Source organism: Melanotaenia boesemani, chromosome 5 (assembly GCF_017639745.1).
Source record: "Melanotaenia boesemani isolate fMelBoe1 chromosome 5, fMelBoe1.pri, whole genome shotgun sequence".
NCBI lineage: Eukaryota > Metazoa > Chordata > Actinopteri > Atheriniformes > Melanotaeniidae > Melanotaenia > Melanotaenia boesemani.
The window spans coordinates 9,181,314-9,204,241 of record NC_055686.1 but is presented as its reverse complement, the minus strand read 5'-3'; the positions used below and the strand labels follow the sequence as shown (position 1 = coordinate 9,204,241).

Genomic DNA, 22,928 nt, shown 5'->3' with positions numbered 1-22,928 from the left:
CGTTGCTCTCAGCAGCTCATTTTTATACATGTTAAGGACTGTCTTCTGATCATTACACATACACATTAATGGTTATTTAGGCCACGTTATTGTGAATAATACTAAGATTTAGGAAAAAGTTTGTCTTCATTTGAAGCATAAATGATAAGTAGACAAAAAAAATCTAAAAAATAAAGTTCAAGCTTCACCGAATGAAACTAAACTAAACATTTTACACAATTAAACATGCTGCCTCTGGCAAATTTCCCTCCTCTGGATTTACGTTTAATCTTTTCATGATATTTATCTACTTAATCCTGAATTTTGTAAAAGACAGCTCCTCTTAGGTTATATTATATACCATGTGTTTGGCTGCTTAAACAGCCAGAAACATCCAGGGCAGTGAATAGATCAGCCAGCCTGGCTTCAGTCCCAGATCTTTTGATTCTGTTTTATTGATCTCCAGTAGCTCCTGCAGTACTCCATAGTACTCCATTAGAGAACCACAGCTGTACACAACCAGAAGAACTCAATGATTTCATTGTTGTTGAACATGGTGAATGTTTTGCTCTTCTGAGAAATTTAATGTTAAACATTTTATTGACTTTTTGGTAGTTTTCTAGTGTAAAGAGAAACAGTTGGAATCAACATCAAGTAACACCAATCTTCCAAAATTAAAACATGAGAATAAACATGAGGATTCACCTCTTTCAGTCGGTGAAGCTCTCCAGCATATGCCCAACAATAAACCTCCAGGTCCAGATGGTTGTCCAGCAAAATTCTACAAAGAATTCTGGACAACGCTGGCACCTACTTTCTACAATATGATATTAGAAATAAAGGAAAAACAAAAATACCTTTGATTATGAACTTAGCTAATATTACTCTACTATTAAAACCAGGAAAAGACCCCACAATTCCATCCAGTTATCATTCAATTACATTGAGAAACATAGATCTTGAAATAATTAGCAAAGCTCTGGCCAGAAGGATAGCAAAAATAACCCCTCTAATAATACATCCTGACCAAACATTCCTCTACTAACATGTGTAGATTAATTAACATAATAGATTATTCTACTCTACATAATCTGGAATCCAGTCATTTCTTTAGACGCAGAAAAAGAGTTTGACCGAGTAAACTGGAAATTTTTATTTGCAACATTAAACAAATTCGGGTTTGGGTCATCTTTCATAGATTGGATAAAAATATTATATAACAACCCAAATGCATGTGTGAAGACCAATGATCAAACATCTCCAAGCTTCTGTTTGCAGAGAGGAACCAGACAGGGCTGCCCGCTTTCTCCATCACTCTTTGCTATTTTTATTGAACCCCTAGCTGCTGCCATAAGACAAATTAAAGAGATTAAAGGAATCCATGCCAAAAATATAGAACACAAGATAAGTCTTTATGCTGATGATGTATTACTTTCCCTCCAGAACTCACCAACATCTCTCCCCCGGCCATTAACACTTATTAACAAATTTTTATCAATATCTTAATACTCTGTTAACTGGTCTAAAACTATTGTTATGTCCTTTAACTGTGACTAATAAAACAAACCCAATACTACAATACAGTCTGGAAACATTAGATATTTAGGCATAAACATGTCCCCCAGGTTATTAGAACAAAGCTAAATTATGTCTAGGTACTAAAAACAATAGAGGATGATCTCTCACGGTGGAGGCGCTTACCCATATCACTCATGGGGAGGGTTGCCACCATTAAAATGACGGTTTTCAACTACCTGTTTTCAATGATACCCACTAAACCATCCTCCAACTGGTTTAAGTCACTGGACTTATATATCTAAATTTCCATGGAAAAACAAGCCATCATGTATCAGTCTAAAAACTTTACAACAGACTAAAGACAGAAGTGGATTGGACCTACCCAACTTTAATCACTGTTTCTTAGTATCCTTCAAAACAAAAAGATGATTAACTTCACACAATGTAAAAATAAAGGAAAAAACAGAACATTTAACAGAAAAGGAAATGTCTTGTCATTTGACACTCACTTTACAATATGGAATCAGTAGCACTTAAACTTAACTTATCTAAGAATTCAAATATGCCACTAATATAATTACAAATTCTTCATAGAACTCATTATACAAAACAAAGGATGTTCAGGATGGGTCTGTCACAATCAAACATCTGCTCATACTGCACTGACAACACAACTGACAACTATTTTCATGCCTTGTGGTCCTGCACACCTGTCCTGCAGGTTCTGGCTTCACATATGTGAAGACATGTCAACATGGCTTAAATGCAATATTCCTGCAAATCCCAAACTGTACCTGCTAGGTGACTTGGGGGATATTACCAATTAACTCTATACATATTATTTTCAAAGTCTTATGCATTGCAAAGAAAACTATCCTTGTGAACTGGAAAACCAGAAATAATCTGTTAGTTAAGTTAAGGAACCTCTTACTAGATCACATCAGTATTGAAACAATGTCTGCCTCCCCAAACAATCAGATGATTTTCACTCCCTCTGGTCCCTGGTGATTAGCTCCATCACTTAGTGTAGGTGGAGGGTTGTGATCTTGTCGTGGGCTGAGTGGAGTTTGGGGAATTGTAGAGGGAGGGTGGGGTGTGTTTAGGGATGAGAAAAATAAAAAAAATCAACTTGAACACAAAAAAGTTATTATTGAGAATGATTTCCCTTTTAGAAATTACAGACTGCTTTGTTTTATAGTAACTTATCTGTTATAACAACGTATACAGATTCCAGCTCCTATTTAACACAGTAATACCAGGAACGGTCAGTAGATGGCGATAGTACTCTATCTGGATGTGGTAGATGTCCATGAAAAAAGAAAAAAAAACATTAAAAAGTTGTTTATTTTTTTTTCCTCTTTCTTTTTCATAAATAGTTTCACAAATCAGAAACTGTGTTAATAAGTCTATAAGCTCTGCAGAATATTTTATTCTGGTTTCAAACAAGTCTCCAGGGGCCTCATGTACAAAAGATTGCATAGCTTTCAGACTAAAAGATGGTTTACGACCAAAACTATCATATCCCACAGTGTTTGACAACATGGTCTAAGGCCAGTACCACTTCTCTTTATTGTCTGTATAAACCAACCTCGACAGAAAACCCAGACATCACAACCCCCGTCTTCTCCCGACAAGCTGTTGGGACAAACATACAAACTGCTGTCTGGTGTATAAAATCCTGGATGGTCCTGCTCCTTCTGTTCTTGGACAGTTTATTAAGGTGAACTTTTCACAGTGAAGAAGGAAACATGGACAAACTGCTTTTTCCATTAAAGCTGCAGCCAGTGTCAGAGAAATAGTGAATTAAAAGTATTTAAATCCAGTCTGAAGAAACGGCTGCTCAGCACTGATAGACTAGTTCAGTATTCTTACCCATGTTTTATGTCTTTATAGTTATTCTTTTCTACTACTGTAAGATCTGATTATATGTTTTATTTATGTTTCATGTGACCTTTTAATTTCTGGATTTTCTGACCTTTTTAACATTCGGTCGATGAAACACAGATGCTAAATGTTCCTGGGACATTTACATTCAGATGTTTATCAATGTGCACAGTTTATTCTAAATAAAGCTTTAAATAGAATAAATAAATATATTACACATAAATATAGAATATTTTGTGTGAAACTCCTTCATTTCAGATCATCGGTGGTGACATGAAGAAGCAAAGTGACTGAACAGACTGATTGGTGGAGGCTTGGGTTGTTTATCCCACTACGGACCATCGTGTCCACAATGAGAACAAGACAGTAGAGAGTTAGATGCTTTTGAATTAAAGGTTTATTTAAGCTTGTATTTCTCTTCATTTATATCTACTGTTTTTTGGGGGCCACATTAACTCTGCTGCAGAGATGCAGTCACATAAAAAACTGCAGGCTTTTTGCAGCTTTTACAATAAACCTGATTGTTCCATGAGCTACTGGATCCTCCATTTTCAGTCTGACTGAGAGAAAAATTAAAATCAGCGTCTACACCAACATGTCCATGTGGTGGATTTTACTCTTTGGTGTCATTTCAGACGAATCTGAGCTAATTCATTCTGATTTTTCTTGCAGAAATCCAGCTTCTCTTCATCATCTTCGTCAGTGACTTTCTGAGTCTGACCACAAACCTGACGTAAGCAATGAGATTCAAACTGATTTTGTTATCGTCCGTGCCGTCCAGTGCTCCCAGTCTTTGCTGGTCTACTGGTATTTGGCCAGCAGTATCACCAGGCTGAGGATGAGCCAAACAACCAGGAGATGAGAGGTCACCAGGAGGAAGGCCACCGGGTAAAGGTGCCGTCTGGGAGCTTTGGGGGCCAAACTCTGAGGGAGCCAGGAGCTCTGCAGACCTGAGGGGCCCTGGTCTGGACCTAACCCAGAGACAGTGAACCCTGAGTGGGCATAACAGCCCAGCATCTGACCCCAGGACAGACGGGATCTGGAGGAGGGGGAGTGTTTGTGTGTGATGTGAGATGGAGGAGAAATAAAGACAAAGAAAAATAAGGAAAAAGAAATTAATAAAGAAAAAGAGATTAAACCATAAATTAAGAAGGGACAAAGGAAAGCAAAGTAGGGAAAAAGGAAAGAAAAGAGGACAATAGGAAGGAGACATGTTTTCCTTTAGGGATAAACACACACACACACCTCCTCATGCAGTCCAGCGCCGTGCTGAAGTGTTGCTGACCGAGTGAGTGTCGCTCCCGAAGTATTGCACATTGTTCCAGCGTCACCGACATCGCCGTGCGGTCCTTCGCACTCTTACAGCTCGTCAGCCGCACGCCGTTCACCTTACGGCACACCTGCACGCAGGACAGCACACACACACACACACACACACACACATCAGAGATTTATTTCCAAGTCATCCAGCGTCAGTTTTCATCTGTGTCCAGCATCACTTCACAACAGACATCAAACCTGCCTCACAGCGGAGAAGATGGACACTCGTCAGGTCATTTCTAATGATGTTTATTTTTTCATATATTATGAAAAGAAATGTTTTTGTATTTAGTTTATGCAGGGGACACTTCTTAAAAAGACATATCTTTTACTTACTTACACTTTCAAAGTTTTTATTAATTGTTATTTATTCTTTTATTTATTTTAAATGAGGTAAAGTGCTAAAATGTTGCATAATAAGTCCATTCTCACTGCTTGCACAGGAATGAAGTAACATCCAGCATTATCGCCTCTATAAAGGCAGCAGCTTGTTTGTCTGGAGGTTTCTGATGTGTGTCAAGGAGGAAAGACATCAGCACCATCAGCAATGATTGCAAAACTGTAAAAACATAAGCGCTACATCTCAGACTCTATAAACCCCAGTTAGCATGTTCAATGTTAAAGTTCATGACAGACCGAAGTAAGGCTTGTTTGGAAGAGTTGCAGGAGAAAAATGCTTCTCTCTGAAAACAGCAGCAAAGCTTAGGTTTGCAAACTGAATCTGATAAAACTACGAGACTTCTGGAACAATTTCCTGAGAAAAACACACCAGACCACATAACCAAACACAAACGGTGGTGGAGGCAGAGGCGCCGCTTGGCAACACACATACCAGGCAAATGCTTGGACCCGGAACCAGGAGGGCATCCGGGGGCCAACCAACTTTAAATCCTACAGAGCAGTGGCAATGACTGTGGTCAACCTCCACCTGAGGCTGTATTTACCTCTTTTTAAGCTCTGCTAAGGACCAGATGATTATCTGCTCTGTGCAGATACTTAAATATTAGAAATGAAAAGAGATGTACTCTGCGAAGTGGACGAATAAAAGAAGACATTTTATATTTGAAGTGGGCCAAAAGGTCTTATTCTAATAATTCATCAATAACTAAATCAACCCTGTTTTTAAATCTATGTGCAGATTTTCCAGTGCAGGAGCTGCATTTGATAAAAAATATGATTTCCAGATTGTTTATATGTTTACAGACAGAATACCCTGAAAGTTCTCAGTTAATGAAAACTAATCCTGCTACAGAGGAACGTCTTTACTTCAGAAATAAAGAGAAAAGCCGTCACACAGCCAGACGATACAGTTACTGAGTATATATGAGTCGACATGGTGAAACAGCTGTTTTCAGAGCAACCTACCATTGCTGCAATCCACAGCAGCTCCACGTTCTTCCTCTTCCTGGACTCCACACTACGGTCCAGAGACGACAACAAGTCTGCCAGCGACTGGATACCAGCTGAGACAGAGAGAAAAGCTGCTTCAGTTCAGATCCTCATCATATAAAACTGAGAAATCAGCTGGCTCAGGATGATCCCAGTTCTCTCAGAAACACGACAGGCTTACCCATATGAGGCAGCGTGTCCCTCAGTGTGTTACAATAAGCTTTAAGGCGCTCGCAGCTCTGATGATTCACTCTCTCCTGCAGGGAACTGTCTCCAAACCTGAAAATAAAAAGAAACTACTGCAACATCAACAGCTTACAGAGGCTACATCTTAAAGTTTACGTTATATTTAACAAAATAAAATTTTCAAACGTTATTATAAGCATTGGTCCATCTTAAATTTGATGGTAGAAACTCAACCCTTAAAGGGACAGCAGCATGTTTATAACCGATGATCCTCTGGTACACAGAGGAGTTCATGGTGGAGTAAATCAGGAGACTAGATGCATCGTTGATCAACCTGATCATGCTCTGTCACTAGAGTTTCATCTCATGCCCTCTGGATGGCACCATCTTATCCCACAACGTAAAACAAACACTTAAACACTTCTGATGCTTGTAAATAATTTTAAAGGTCTTGTATATAGAAACTCACTATTTTTTTTATTTATTATGAATTATTGTGTGTGTGTTTCTTTACCTCTCAGCCAGACTCTGATGTTGGTTGATCCCAATGTTAAACAAAACCGGCTCAACTCGAATCAAGCAACCATCTTTTAGTTCCTGTGGCAAAGAACTGAAGGTTGCCAGGGGCAACGGCACCTCTACAATGAAACTGCCCCTGTTCAGAGGGGAACAAACAGGGTGAGGACGCTACACTTCCTGGGCATGCGTGTTTACAACGTGTGTTCCCACCATGCTCCACTGAGTGTCGGCAGCAGGTCGTCCGGTTGCTCCGTTCTGGCCTGTGTGACGGTGAACGCCACCCTGCTGAGATCAGCCACGCCCACCTCCATGTCCTCCAGCATCCCCACCTCATCACCTGAGAAACACACCACGGATGTTTCTGACAGCGTTTTAGAGGAACACAGTTCAAAGCTGGAATTAATACTGCTGAATTAGTCAGTAAAGACAGCTGTACTGAATTTAGTTTAATGCCAAAAACAAACCATTTCTCAGCTGTTTCCCTTTACTGTCAGTAAAAACAAAATTTAATGTTTTATCGTTGTTCATTAGTAACTGTTGTGTTTGTATGTGTACCATAGGTGCTCAGCAGGCCTTCAAACTGAGCCAGGATCCCTACGGTAGGAAGCTGCTGCAGGAAATCAGGATCCTCCAGACCTCCGTACAGTTTCAGCATGAAGCCACAAACAACTGCTGGCAACTGAAAGACAGAGAGCGTCAATATTATAGTACACCAGGAACTCTCCTTACCAAAAATAACATAAAACAAAATGCTAAAAACTGAGCTAAACTAAAATAAAAAATAAAAAAAAAAACTAAAAACCAAAGATAAAATTTTAAAAAAATATGAAAAGAAATGTATTAAAGAAAATGTCAAATAAATAAAAGAAAAGACGATAAATAAATAAATAAAATTTAAAATAAAATAAAAGATTAAAATAAATTATTACTGATAAAAAATGAAAATTAAATTCAATTAAATTAAATGAATGAATGAATGAATGAATGAATGAATGAATAGATTAATAAAAAAGAAACTAAATAAGATCAAATAAAAAAAATAAAAAGTGGAACGAAACATATATTATTTCATATCATTAAAAAAACCCACAGATAATATAGACTTAACTTAAGACTTAAATCCTAATTTAAAAACAATCCTTCTCACCGCCTGGCTGAAGACGGCGTGGCGTCTCTGGACCATCTGAGCAGACCCCTGAGCGACAGTCGCAGTCACCGCCCCCTGCAGGACAACAAAGGTCATAGCAGCTCGAGCCTTCGTCACCGCCTCACGAACACAATCCCTGAGAGTGACGACGAGAGGCAGCAGCTGTTCCTGCCAGGAGGCTGAGAAGGAGGAAGGAGAGACTGGAGAGAAAGAAGGAAGAGGGAGGAAAAGCTCTGTTCATTTGATGGATGTCAGCCAGGAAGCAAATAAATGTTACTCAAAACAAGATTTCACTGATTTTGAGACTTTGAACAGAAGCGTTGCACTCAGTGATGACAGATGTGTAAACAGCAAACTTTCAAAACCCAGTGAAGCTGGTCTGACAGCACATATGCATCTGAAACTTGAAATAACATCCCACCAGTGTTCAGAGGTGTTGCTTCTCCTCTGGATTCCCCTGGTGACGAGCTCTTTGACAGACTGCGCTCTCGGCCCTGCAGCCGGTCGACCATGGCGATGATACAGTTGAGGCTTTTGGCAACATTTATCCACACCATGTCCTACACACACACACACACAAACATACAACATATAACACATGAACACACTCAAAGTGAGCTGAGCTGACACACACTCCAACTTGCCCACTCATCCTCGTCGTACTCCGTGTGGCGCCGGCCATGATCCTGCAGCCTGAGTGACGGCAGTCCGTCCTGCCCATCTGAAGAGGTCTCACATAGCAACCCGTTGCTGTGGACATGGCTGCTGTTGCAGCGCGAAGCGACCTGGTCGTGGATCGCCAGCAGGGCATTTTTAACCAGCTCGTCTTTCAGAGCGTGAACAAAGAGCTCCGTCTAAGTGGCAGAAAGGATGCGTCACATTATTGTGTTAATAATAAAACCAGAGTTTTTTCTCCCTCCTCACCTGTAGCTTCAGGTTATCTAGGACCTCCTGCAGCCGGGCGGCGTTCAGCTCCAGGGAGACGGAGAGAAGCTCCTCAGCGAGCCCGAAGATCAGAGGCTGTAGCTGGGCCATGCTGGCCAGCAGCTCCCTGGCTCTGCAGCTCTCATCCCGAGTATAAGACACAGAGCTGGAGACAGAGATGGGTCAAAGCTCTTAACTTTTATTAACTTAGGGCCCAACTTTTCCAATACAAAGTGGCCCAGGGCTCATTCAGATAATAACACTGTATTGGTTTAATTTGTATTCAGTAACTAAACAGAATCCACTTACAGTTTAACAGATAAAACCTTGTCAAATCATGGCAAAATACAATGAGAGCATCACAAATATATTTATTCATCATGTGCATACTAGGCTAACAAAAAAGAACTCATTTACAAGGTCAAGTCAGGATTATTAACACAAAACTAAAGGGAAAAAAGGAAAGCTGACTGATAAAATGATGCAGTAATAAAATAAATAAATTTAAAATAAAAGATTCAAATAAACAAAAAAAATAGAAAGTTTAGTTATTTAAGTAAAAAGAAACCTTTTTATGTTAGTACATTTCTATTGTTAATTCTGCATCTGTAGCTCAGGACCTTCATGATTTATTTCATACAAAGGCAGAGTCATAGGAGAACACGTAAGTTTTTTAGAGCTGGAATCAAACTTTTCACCACAAAAAATCTGAAGTAAAACATGATTTCTATTTTTTGGCTGCTAGCTCCCACAGTTTTGTCTGCTTTCATGTGACATCTGGTTTGTGTGGTTTGCTTGAAGTAGAGAAATTAGCAGAAGCTAAGTGGACAGTGATATTCTTATGTTTTTCTTACATTCCCATATAATCATTTGGAGTTTGAACTGTGTTTGGTTTGGATGCCAGCGCTTCTTGGAGTCTTTTAGCTGGGTTTCTCCCCATCATGTTGTTATGCTACATGTTAGCATGGCTGCTTCCTGGTGTCTACAAACATCTTCTGTTCTGCTTGTATCTTATGCTGCCTCCTGTACAGGAGGCTCTCATCAACAACAAGCGGCACCCTCCGCCGGTAAAATGTGAAGCCTATGCAGAAGTGCAAAAAATTGCAGTTCACCCCTCATCTGCTAGGGGCTCCAAAACAGAGCAAATCCCCTTAGACTCCCATGTTAAAAGGACCAACCTCACAGCAGAAATAAACATATTTGAAGCCTGGAACAAAAAACATTTTAGGATTAATAGGTCAAGTTTACCTTCATGACAACTGTTAGGGGGGTGAATTTTTTTCTAACTCATCTGTTTGGATGTTATTTAATCTTGAAATTCAGCATAATTAGGAGCGTGTCCTTTTAATTGGCAGGTATCCAATATCTGCGGTAATAAGGGATAGTGCAGCACAACTGCGGTTTTTGGCCAGCTAACAGCGCGCCGTAGCTTTAGCCCGCTACCTCCGTTAGCTGGTTAGCTACCGTTAGCGCCGAGTTAGCTTGGTTAGCTCTTAGCTACAGGCAACTCGGAGTTTAATGGGTGTCAATCATCCACCCCGACCTTCACAGTCCCCCGCTCAGCTCCACCTCTTTGCCCATTTTTGGATTTTGAGGGAATGACGACATGCATGACGCTACCAAGATGGCAACGGTGGGAACTGCCCAATAAGCTTTAATTCAGCTCTTCAGAAACCTACGGGTGATGTCACGGAGGCACCGTCCATCTTTTATATACAGTCTATCATCAAGAAGTTAAAATTGGTTTGGGACCACCCATCTTTATGTTTTCGGTTTTTTCCATAATATTGCTAAAAGCTAGCAGCTAGCTGGGTGTCTTCTGCTTATTGGAGCTTTTTAAACTACTGACTGACACATTACTGCCACCAAGTGGTGGGAAGCTGTATTGCAATTAAGTTTCTTATGAATAATAGTAATCTCTCTGCTCTTTCGTTCTCATGGTTAGGAATCTCTGAGTAAAAGGACATGAAAAACTTCAGAGCGCTACCAGTAAACTTAAACACATGAAGAAGTTGTGAAATGTCTGCTTAGATCCATTTACTTCACAACAACAGATGGAGAGAAAAAAAGACCATAACTCTAAAACTTTTGTGTAAAAGCTTCATGCTGTTCCACAAGCAGACTGATGACCCCAATGGAGCCAAACAATTCCATTAACTCAAATTATTTGTGTCCTAATCTACAATGCAGCGCCTCTAATCCTGACAGATCAGATCCTGACACACATTAACCGACATCAGCCAACACTTTACAGAGATAGATGAAGGATGAATGGAGAGAGGATTTAAAAAAAAACAAAGAGGAGCGGAAACTGTGTGAAATATCTGGAAAGTGGAGGTGAGGAGGTCACCTGTTCCTGCGGTGCAAGTGTTTGCTGAGAAGTCTCTTCAGTCCTCCATGTTTGAAGGCGTGGTGATGATCGGCCGGAGCGCCGAATGTGATGACCTCATACCACACACCTGGAGAAGCACACGGAAGAAAGGATTAGAGACTGCAGGTGAAAAGATGGAGGAGGAGGAGCTTCTGGGTGTTACCTGTGCTGTTCGGACTGGTGACCTCCATCCTCTGCGAGTGCAGGTTGGTGGGAACAAACTGAAGGTGTCTGTCGGACTTGGTGCTGCTCGACTTAAAGCAGGACGAGGCTGTTAGGAGAACATTTAAAAAACACCTGAGAACCTGCTACATGTTGTGGAAAATGTGTACAACTGGTGTTCTTTTTAACTGGTTTTAACTAGTTTTATCATGTTTCTAACTAGTTTAAGTGCTGCAGTTTTCCAGCATTAAGGACCCAATTAATTGTACATTTAATCTTTTACTGACATCTCTGTTTTACTCCCCTTTTAGATGAAGGTTAAAGGACATTAAAGAGGACCGACAGCAGCCTGGATTTCTGGCTGATGGATGGACGTCGACACCATGATGAGGAGCATCATGTTATCAGGAGCCAAGTATTAAGCCTGTATTAAAGTATTAAACTTAATGTAAACTTTACATCACAGCTTGAATTTTACTTTTCGTGTTACTCAAAGTTAAAAAAAACAGAGCTGGTTGGTATGTATAAATATATTCCTGGAAATTTTAAAATTAAGATAGAAAACTGAAATCAGTAAGATGACAATAAATACACGCAAGCAGCCGTGTTTGCTTATATTGGAAATAACTGTTTCTTCTTCTGCTGCTGTTTCTAGAAAGTGGAATAAAAATGTTTCATGTAAACATACGCTTTCACAAATGATGTGACACAGATCTTGTCTTTGTTGTCATGGCAACAGGAAACCAGCACAACACCTTTGCTAACCTCTAGACAGAATTTTCTATAAATTGGTTGTTGCTTTGTTGCTTGTTATTTATAACGCACTAAAAAAAAAACAACAAAGTTTGCCAAAGTGCTACAACGTGCAACTTGCTGCTTCACTCTAACGGAGATCATTTGTTGAGGTCAGGAAGGCTGAACGAGGAGAGGTCTCTTCTATTTCTACCTGCTCAAAGTTAGCCGTCACTGCAGATCATCTCGTTTTGTTTTTAGCTTCTCTGTCGACTGAAGTTATTTTATTTTTCATTCTTAAATGATGCATTTTTTTTCTCTGGGAAACAAAAGATGGAATCATCTCCCAAATTATTAAACTTTGGTCGTACATTGTTGGTAATGTGAAAGCCTGACCTGAGAGCTTGTTGAGCTCGGCCAGTGTTTCCTCATAACAGCCAATCAGATGGTTACAGTGGTTGATGACATCATGGCGGAGCCCATCCCAGTGGGGCGAAAGATCACCCAGCTCCTTAAGTTCGAGAACTCTGAGACAAAAAAAAAAGACAAAAAGAGACAGTCAAAACAATTTCAACCGGCCAGCACAAGAACTCTACGAGACCTGTAAAACAGATCCTTAAGGTTTTGGAAAGTTTTGACATTTCTGAACATCTCTGTATTGTGATACAGGGTCCAACCCAGTACTGGCAAGGTAACCTAGCGAATGCTGCCTCGATCTCATACTATAACTCTCACTTACATTAAGTCAGAGTAAGTGTAGATGCAGTGTGTCAATAACCTGTTGCTCAACCAGAACAAACCCACATACTGTACATGTGAGATGACATATTCTAAATAAAATACCTGTTTGTTTGCTCCTGAATGAGCATGTCCAGTAGCTGTTTGGGTAAAGAGAAAGAGAGCGGTGTCTCTGACATCTGTTCCCTCACCAGCAGCCACCTCCGGTCCTCCGTCTGAAACCTGTACACCTTACATATGTGAGCACACAGTGCTGCACACACACACACAGATATAAATGTTGAATAGGGAAAAGTTGAGTAGGTGCACAAACGAACACATGACTGTAACTGAGTCTCACCAGCTCTCATCATGGGACTGTTTTCCTTGTCCTGGACAGAGCTGTGAAGAGTGTCGCACAGTGCAGGACACTGCAGCAAGAAGGAGAGAAAAGCCAAACAGTGTAAAAATACCCCTCCTCCGTCTTCTTACCTTTACCCTAGTCTGAGGTTTCCTGGTGTCATATCAACCCTCCAAAACAACATCATCATGTCTTAATAAAGCCTTACGCCTGACTCATATAACTACTTACACCCATAAAATGTCCCAGTGTAAACTACAGAGTACAATGCCAACCGAGTCGCACAAGTGTTATTAGAATCTCTTCACATACCTGGTGTTCGGGTGCTTTATCTCCGCCATCTTCCTCCATCTGTAGACGCGACACCTTCACCTCCCCGATGTCGTTCACTCCATCCATCGCCCTGATAACAACAACATAGAAGGAACAGATGAAAAAAAATTGAAGAGAGATGCCAATGATATGCATGACAGCTAATTTATTCTTATTAAGTCCCTTTAAATAATCTACAACGAAACTCCTTCACTTCCTCTCAGCGTTCCACACACTCCTTATTTCAAACAGATAAAACTGCTCTGTAAAACTCTAGAAACAAGACAGCTGACTACAAAAACTAACTGGAAACGAATCACCAAGTCACCAAGGTAGAAAACACTAACTATAAACAACCAGTAAGAAAAAGATCAAGTTAAGCTATCATCAATATGAATATAACAACAAACAAGAACAAAAAATTAAACCTATTAACTACACAGTCACAACAATTAGCAAGGATAACTAACCTTAACTGCGCAAGCTAGCAAAACAACAACAACTAAATATTACAAAGCTAACTGGGAACAAGCTGGGAAAATTATTAAAGATGTTTATATAAGCAACACATAAGGACTAAGAGAGTTACATTACACATATTTTTCTGGTACATGATACCAACAGAAACAAAAACCAAAACAACTAGCCTTTGCGTGGAAACCCCAACGTTGCAGCACTAGCTCTCTGTGGCTTTGCAAACCTGTGCCAGAGGTATGTATGAGTAGTCAGACGCCTGAATGCAACATGTCAGGACAGACACGCTGACTGCTTACATCTGTCTCACTCCGTCTCTGTCTCCATACTCCTAGTCCTGTCTTTCTCCTGCTTCTTTAAATCTCCATTTACGATTCTCCGTCTGATTCTGAGTTATGACGCCTAAACAGGAGGTTTTTCTACACTGTGTTGAGGTAAGGCTACACGCTGCCCTCCCACTTCCTCTTTTGGTCACAGGTATCCAAGCAACAACCAATCAGGGTATATGTCCGGGACCCTTTGAGATGGTTTATGACACACAATTCACTGACTTCAAAGAGCCTCTTTGACACGATAAGGGGAAAGGAATACAGAGAATATGAATGGTGGGTACAAGGCTGGTAGTTCAATATTAAGACGAGATTAGTTCAGGTTGTTTATGAAGGTTTTTGATTATAAAAAGCTTTTGGATATGATTTCTCTGTAAACAATATGATACTAAAACAAGAGAGGTGACAAATATTTCCAGTAAAATTATCTATAATGAATGGAAAGGAGAGTTTAAGTGTGTTTACCTGAGGCTGAGGGAGATGTGAGGTTCCTTGGACCTGAGTAGATCTCTGACGGAGAAAGAAGCGAAACCCATAAAGCTCCTCTATAGGAAAGAAAAAGGAAACAATTTATCTTGCATTAAACTTTGTTTTAAAGCTCATATGAATCAAATCAAACTTCTGAAGTTACTACATTTGAATTTGCATTAAAACTTATTTTAATATAACCATATAGATAAACATGGCATTATTATTGGCTATCAAATTAAAATCATCATTGACATGAAGAGAAGCTCCAGTTTGGTCTGGTGAAGGCTCATGGATCGATACCAGGAGAGGCTCGTCCAAGCTTAAGGTAGCATGACGTCTACAGTTTTTTACAGAAGACACTGGATGATAATATATCTGTATTAACAACTCAAAATTAGCTAGAAATCATCAGGATTTTAAATACTGCTGAACATTTTTTTATTCCAACAATATTATTTAGCAACTGATTAGTTCTTCTAGGAACAGGTTAATCACAAATATCAGTCATTTATTTTCATATCGCACCCTGTTTTCTGGCCCGTGGGTCAAGATTTGAGGCCCTGCCAAGATCAAGAGTCCACCTTCTGCCCTTGGTTTGTTTAGGACAGTGGTTCCCAACATGGGGTCTGGGAACCCCCAAGGGGGTCCCAGAGGCTTTGAACATTCAGAGGCACTGTGATTAATGTGTCCTTATTTTAAGAAAAAAAAGAAGGATGGCTATATGTTATAATTTAACTTTGGCTTTATTGAAGGACAGGACTCAGCCAGAATACATTATTTATTGTAAGAATCTCACTTTTAAAAGCATAAAACTGAGCATGGAGGGGGTGGCTTTTTAGTATTTGCATGAAGGGGGTCCTCAAGGAAAATAGGTTGGGAACCACTAGTTAGGAGATCAGTTTTGTTCTACGTTCATGGACTTTTTGATCCAAGGCATTGACGCTAAATCATGGCAAAAATGCTTAAATCTGTAGAAGAAATTAACAAGACTTATGCTGGGCTCACACCAAACGATTTACGGTCGCAGACTAAAAACGGAAGTCTTTAGGAAATCTTAGGAGTTTTACTGGAGTCACAGCGCGCTCCCGTCTTCTCGGTTGTTAGGTGTGAGCTGGTAATCTGAGCTGTTTAAGGTCAGTCTTTCTCCAGTCTTGGATCTGCGACAATTTCTAACATGTTAGATATTATCGCAAGTCGCAGTGACGAAACACGATCAACAACCAATAGATGAGCTCTGACAAAAGCAGAAACAGGAATCCCGACATTCAGACCACCAGCAAAAACGGACGGGGGAAAAAAAAAAGAGGACGAACAAGAAGCGGTGATGAAACGTCGTCGGTGGTCCGTCCAGAAAGAGGAGCGGGTGGTTATTAGAAGTAAATGTCTGCTGTGGATAATTTATGTGTTACAGTATAATGATCTAACAAATAAGAGAATAAAAACTCATTCATCTCTCCAGATTCTGATGAGTCGGTGTAACACCTGGTGGAGATGCAAAGCCACACTTAATAATGATGATGTGTAATTCCCTCCTGGAGGGAAACTCTCCCCTTGCTTGCTTTACTGTGTGCAGATCAGCCCAGTCTGAGACCAGACTGAGACTTAAGACTCTAAACATTGGTCTTTAGATGTGAGCTGGTAGTCTTTCAGAGTCTTGTGCAAATCTTTTAAAAGTCTTCTGGTGTAAGCTCAGCCTTAGTCAAGGAGTAAGACTAAAAAATCAACCCAGAAAGGGAGCATTTCATAACATAAGGAAAAGCTAGAGAAATACTAAATGCAATGACATCTATGTTGTCCTGAGACTTTGCTTTGGATATCATGGTTTTAGATGGTGCACAGAGCAAAATAATAATAATAATAATAGTAATATGTTTTATTTATATAGTCCTTTTCAGAACACTCGAAGATGCTTTATAGCAGGAAATAAGAACAAAGATGCAATACATAAAAAAACATCAGCAAAATTAGAAACAACAAACAGAAAATAAGACAAAAATAAGCAAGATAACAAAGTCACTACTTAAGTGTAAGACATGAGCAATAATTCCTGCTTCATAGAAGACAAAATGTTTGAATTCAAGGAATATAACGTCACAAACTGCTTTTCTCTCCAACAGGACGATCTTCAGAGGGTCATCATGGTGGCTTTAGTACAAAATTTAGCTGCCACAGGATGTTTTAAAAAGGCCTCCAGCAGCATTTATCACCCAACCTTCAAGGGCCACCAACTTTTTACACTCATGGTGATCAAGCGCACACAACACAAATACAGACAACGGGCCAAATCACTTGTAAAGTGGATGGTCTGTCTAAAAATCTGACTTGCTAAAAGTCTGATTTGCCTACAGCGTGGATACACCGTTATAGAGTATGTGTCACAGAGGGATTAAAAAGTGAAGAAAGTGGCAGCAGTAATGTTGGTAAACAACTCTGGAAAGTCTGGGATTTGGAGCAACAGTAGGTGAATCATTTTGTCATCATTTTGGACGACACTTCAGCAACTTTTCCCACAAAGTATTTCCTGCATCACCCCCCTTCCTACCATTTAACAACGTCAAAGCGAGGTCCATGTGTAAATGATTCAATCTATACTCTGATATAACTGTGACTAAAAGTCAAAGCCCTTTGACGTCATGAGGTCTCAGGTTTTACTCCCCATAAACTGACGGACCTCACAAATATAGAAAACACTCACAAACTCATCTCCACCCGACCACGGCCGAGCACCAAAAACCTCCACAGCAGTAGCATTGAAATCCCTCTGTTGCTATGACGATAATCAAAAGCTCAGAGGATTACCTTGACAAGCGAAAAGCACTGAAATCACCCAAAACATACACACACACACAAACACACACACACACTTCTACAAATAATGCAACACAATGAGGAGAAAGTACACAGCATGAATTTAACATTCACAGCTTCTCTAAAGTTGGTTTTCCCCCAACTTTTGTAACTTTGTGGTGATCTCTAATGCAAGGCTTCTTGCTTAAAGTGGGGAGAAAACAACTTTTGCTTCTCTATAAAGAGCAAGCCTACACAATTTGTTTTAAAAAAAGCAAATGTTTTTTTTTTTTTACTTTAAGCCAAACATCCTACATTAGATGTGCAGTATGTAAGAATTACTGACATCTAGTGGTGAAGATGGGCATAGCAATGACTTTAAATTTCAAGCACAGATGGCCGTCAGTGGCCAAAATTCCTCCAACATAAGCGTGTTTTCATCTGCAAGTGGAGCCAGCGGCCTCAGGTGCAACGATAACTGCACTACAGGTAACTACCACAACATTGTGTGCATGCATACTGTCTTCTTCTATGGTCCTTTTAAGGCGTTACTTTTCCAAAACGGTGCTCTAGTTTCTACCAAACAAAGCCAGTAGTGCAATTTTAAAGCTGGAAGGTTCTCACCTCACACACCATTATTTGTCCATTCAGAGACACTGTAGTAAAAATGGAGGCACAAATATGGCAGCTGCTATGTTTGTGGACCCACGACAAGTAGATATAAATGTCTCATTCTAAGTGAATAGAAACATAACAGATATTTAAGTGAGTATACACCAATAGAAACACAGCTTTAATGATATATTAAAATCTGTCACTAGCTGCGTTTCATTTACAGTTTGTCGCAAAGTAAAAGAAATATTTCTAAAATTTCGACACAGTACAGTTGCGATTTGCAGATGTTCCCACTGAACCGTGTTAAGCACATTAGCTGTTACTCTGAGTCTCACGGGACTCCACTTTGAGGAGGAAGGAGGTTTTCTAATTCTTTGTAAAACTCTGCATTTATATTTTTTTTTCTTTAATTTCCAAAAAGATTTTCGTCTCCTCCTGCATCTACTCATACCTCGCCATCTTTACTTGAAATGAACTGGTCACCTGACCCCCTACGTCACGTCCAGAGATGTGTAAACGCGAAAAAAGTGTTTCCATTACACTTGTGCAATATAGGCTACTTCTAAATCGACACGTCTGAAAAACCACCTCATGAGAGTGTAAAGACCTTTTAGCAATATTTGAAAGTTTTTTTTTAAATTTAGGTTTTCCATTACCACTTTTTTATTGCGATGTTCAGATTTTGTGCAGATCTTGGGATAATGGAAACGTAGCTATTGATCTCTGATTTAGTTACATGTTGCACCTTGAAGTTGAAAAAAATTTAAGTGTATTTATGCAATTTATTTTACAAATTATATTCGATAAAACAGTAACTGTATAATATGAAACATTAAATTAAGTTCTCTTATAGAATAGAATAGGCTAGAATAGATTAGAATAGAATAGAAGAGAATAGAATAGAATATTGCTAATTGTCTTGGAAAGACAGACCTGGTCCGGATTTAGGAAGACAAATTCTGGGACTGGATTCGTAAAAATTTCAGCTGCACCTCATGCAGAGATTCATGGAAACATAGTTGAACAAATAAAGTTTCATTTACTTCAGTTTCCTTTTCAGGTCTAAAACTGGTTTCTAACATGTTTAAAGCCTTGTTTAAAACATAGATACTTGTTGATTTCTCTCTATTCTACCACAAAAGCATCATATGGAGCTCATCTCTCTCAGATTTTCAGATTATTACAACCTAAACCAAATATTAGTTTTCTGTTAACTAGCATGAATCAGTTAACTCAGCCCAACAGTCTCAGAAACATCTGAAAACCTCTTGCAGTTGTGTTATAGACAGTCAGATAGAAACAGGTTATTAGGACATTCACACCACACTAACCACATTTCCTCGCCTCTGCTCAAAGTCGGGTCAACAAACATGCAAACACTCAGTGAGTCAACGTTTCTTAAGAAACAAAACAAGAGGCTTTAAGATTACCTGCTAATCCTCACCAAACCTAAATACACACACTCAGCAGAAAAACCACCGCTAACAGCTGAGCGATCAAACAATCTCAATTATTAGGTTAAGATTGAGTAATTTAGAAAATCAGCTTATAAATGAGAAACAATGTTGAGCTCCAGATCAGGAGGAAATGCTGATGTAAGCAGGAAGTATAAAAAGGACAAAGTACATGTAAGGCAGGCAAACTGTGAGGAGAACAAGAGACGAGTCTTGAAGGTAAAGAGGGTCACCCCTGCTGAGATACATGAATTTATTAAAAGATATAGCAGCATGAAGGCCGACCAGAACAAGAAAGCAGAATTTATTACTAACAGAACTTTGTAGAAATAACACACAGATCAGCAGTGAGCAAGCCTTTTCTCATCTGCATCAGGAGATAAAATATTAGCACTGAAACAAACACACAACAGAAACTATTTACATATTTACAGTTTTCCCTCATTTACAGTAATTCCTACTATTTACCTGCTATCCTAACAAAACCAACTCGGCTGCTTTGTGGCGCCACCATGCATCAGAAACGTCGTCTTGGCTTTATTCCAGCCGTAGAGGAGCATTATCTTTCTTCTTTTCAGACACACACAGAACTTCCTGCTCACTTGTTGATCTTTGGCTGCTCCTGATTGGCTGTTACCGTCAATCTAACATCTCTGATCGGTGGAAAGTTTGACAGGAAGTGTCTTCATCATCATGTCCAGGTCTAAATAGAGGTCTCTTAGCAACATAGTAGTGATAGTGATCTTTTTATGATGAAAATGTGATAAACAATGTTTGACTCTATGGCTTTACCATAGAGTCTGTGATTAAACAAAACATTTTATGGCATGATTATAGCATAACGTATAACATATAAGTGTTTAAAAACCATCCATAGATCACCTAAAGGACAAGAAAAGCTATCCATCACAATTTACCCCACAGTTACGCTACTGATCCTGAGAAACTGTTGACAATATAAGCGATAGCACTCAGAGGCGCCAGAGATCTAGTGGCGTTTTCAGGGTTAATGTTGGCTGCATCTCACATAGAGGAAGTTCTACATTTGAGTATCTTCTACAACTAAACCAGGTTTAGTATAAAAACTAACAGCAACTTATTCCATATTTTTCCAAAGGCGTCGTCAGTCTGGAATTAAAAAACTGGGGAATTTAAAAAATCCAGCTGAATGAATCACCTGCTGATGATCATCATTTAGGATGATTTAGCTCGATTTATAAGATTTAAAAGACAGCCTTTACAGCCATGATGGACATCCAGGTCAGCTTCCGCATCCAAAACCAAGCGAAACCAATCTGAACCTGACAACATGACTGATCTCCTTTTCAAAAAAACCAGCTCACTGTCATAACATGGTTCATCAAGGCTGAATGCTTTTACTCCTCACTGGTCATATTTCAGCTGTGTGTTTTTTCTGGAACAATACTGGCATTTGTTTGCATTTATGTGTAATTCCCTACCTGTCCAGCAGAGGAGCTGTTGTCTCCTGTTGGACGAAAACACTCGGTGCACGCCATCATCGTCCTCTGCATCACCAGCTCTGCTTTGAATCTGTACTTAGACTTTCCTGTTTCAGGCTTCAGCGATGAACAGAAACTCGGATAAAAGCCTCTTTTTCTATTGTACGTTACAACATGTATCAATTTTAACATAGGATGTCTATTTTAAATCTATGATAAAATATTAGCTGCTTTTTATATTTGACTTTAGACCGGCCATTTTAGAGATAAATATATATATATAATCCTTCAAAAGCCATCTAAGATACAGAAGGTATTATGAGGTTTACAAATCTAAATTTAAAATAATATAGTCTGAAACTAACTTAATGCAAAAAACAGTTTCAAAAAGCACAAATTTAGTTTAAGATAAAATTATTTTATTAAAACAAAGAGAAGATTCTGTCTGCTTCTAAGTCTGATAGTAAAATAAATAAAAATAAGCTGAATTGTAGCTTCTCCAAGACTAACTGGTAAGTTTTGTATGTGCACCTGAATGCACCATAGATATCAAAGCCTACTGGATATTTAACGATTGCAGCAAACAGTCATATATAAATGACGGAAAACGGCCGAAGGCTAAAGGATAATTCCTCTTACACATCATACATTTACAAGAAGAAACATTTAGCAAAGATTTGGAAAAATAAATAAACAAAATAAAATGCAGAAGAGCCGTCCGTTAATCCAGGAAGGAAACGAGTCCGGACAAAACGATCCGATCGAGCATAAAACACACTCAGGGTCCCGTTTTGGTCTCCGTCTGCCAAAAAGACTAACACACTCCGGCTGGGCAAGTCTCTGCTCCCTCCATCTCTCCTCTTTCATCATCCCAGAGGGATTAAAAACACAACGCCCATGTGCATCATGGGAAATATGGAGATTAGTGAAGCAGCTGCATAGTGGAGTTTGGCAGAAAGCTAGGAGAGCAAAAAGCTGGACACAGAAATATCCGTTTATCTAAAACCTGCCTTTTCCCTCCAGTGACTGTTTCATCCATGTCTGAGTGCGTCTGCGTGTCAGAGATTAAACAAACTCTGGGAGAAATCAAGAGTGTTGCAACGCCGCCACCGATGATCTGACACATGGGCACATCCTCAACACTAATCCTCTTAAACACACATTTTTCAGACATATAACACACTCACACACATGCAGTAAAACACACACTTACCGTGGTGTGTGTCATGGACTCCTCTGGCCGGTAAACTGTGACTTCGATCCTGTTCGGATGGTTCGTAGGACTGTCTCCACGGAAACACACCGAGGTTAGAAACTCACCATCTTCTGATGTCTAAAACACACACACACCTCCTGTCAAATAAGAGGAAAACGCTGGCCCTAAATAAATAAACAAACATCCTGCTGTGCAGAAAAGTGAAGCTGGTCCTCACAACAGCAGCAAAACAAACCTGACAAACACATTATCAGCTTATGTTGAAAAGTCAAAGTATGTGTGTGTGTGTGTACCTTTACTATCTGAGTGCTGCAGTACTTCCTGCCTGTGTGGGCGTTCGTCACACAAACTTGAACCTGGACTGTGGCTGCCATGGCAACCAGGCCTCGACACTCTGATAGAAAGCATGATAAAGTGACAATAAACATGTGTTTTTATTTTAGCCATCATGACAGATGAAAGCAGCAAGTCTGTGGTGTGTGTGTGTGTGTGTGTGTGTGTAAAACAACATACCGACAGCTAGGTGCAGAGGAGAAGCTTCAACAGCTGACTGGGCTCCACCTTGTGGCAACAGAACAACATTACATCAACACTGTATTTC

General features: G+C 39.6%; 1 protein-coding gene across 6 annotated transcripts in view; it reads right to left on the bottom strand.

Annotated features, from left to right (window-relative positions):
* LOC121639718 (type II inositol 3,4-bisphosphate 4-phosphatase-like) overlaps window positions 1-22,928 on the bottom strand; it is a 34,767-nt gene that overhangs the window by 8,697 nt on the left and 3,142 nt on the right. For 2 of the 6 annotated variants that reach the window (XM_041985169.1, XM_041985170.1), the window contains exons 6-26: window positions 22,841-22,888; window positions 22,621-22,721; window positions 22,325-22,444; window positions 14,790-14,869; window positions 13,522-13,612; window positions 13,210-13,279; window positions 12,975-13,122; window positions 12,528-12,658; window positions 11,401-11,508; window positions 11,217-11,325; window positions 8,867-9,032; window positions 8,587-8,796; window positions 8,364-8,502; window positions 7,943-8,142; window positions 7,351-7,474; window positions 7,006-7,132; window positions 6,791-6,931; window positions 6,272-6,369; window positions 6,067-6,164; window positions 4,627-4,781; window positions 1,902-4,420 (exon numbers count right to left, since the gene is read on the bottom strand). In XM_041985169.1, coding sequence (XP_041841103.1) covers window positions 4,183-4,420; window positions 4,627-4,781; window positions 6,067-6,164; window positions 6,272-6,369; window positions 6,791-6,931; window positions 7,006-7,132; window positions 7,351-7,474; window positions 7,943-8,142; window positions 8,364-8,502; window positions 8,587-8,796; window positions 8,867-9,032; window positions 11,217-11,325; window positions 11,401-11,508; window positions 12,528-12,658; window positions 12,975-13,122; window positions 13,210-13,279; window positions 13,522-13,612; window positions 14,790-14,869; window positions 22,325-22,444; window positions 22,621-22,721; window positions 22,841-22,888 — 2,702 coding nt within the window. In that variant the 3' untranslated portion in view covers window positions 1,902-4,182. Of the gene's footprint in view, window positions 1-1,900; window positions 4,421-4,626; window positions 4,782-6,066; window positions 6,165-6,271; window positions 6,370-6,790; window positions 6,932-7,005; window positions 7,133-7,350; window positions 7,475-7,942; window positions 8,143-8,363; window positions 8,503-8,586; window positions 8,797-8,866; window positions 9,033-11,216; window positions 11,326-11,400; window positions 11,509-12,527; window positions 12,659-12,974; window positions 13,123-13,209; window positions 13,280-13,521; window positions 13,613-14,294; window positions 14,394-14,789; window positions 14,870-21,111; window positions 21,409-22,324; window positions 22,445-22,620; window positions 22,722-22,840; window positions 22,889-22,928 lie in introns of those variants that run through there. The other 4 variants (XM_041985172.1, XM_041985171.1, XM_041985173.1 and 1 more) reach the window with 3 other exon arrangements.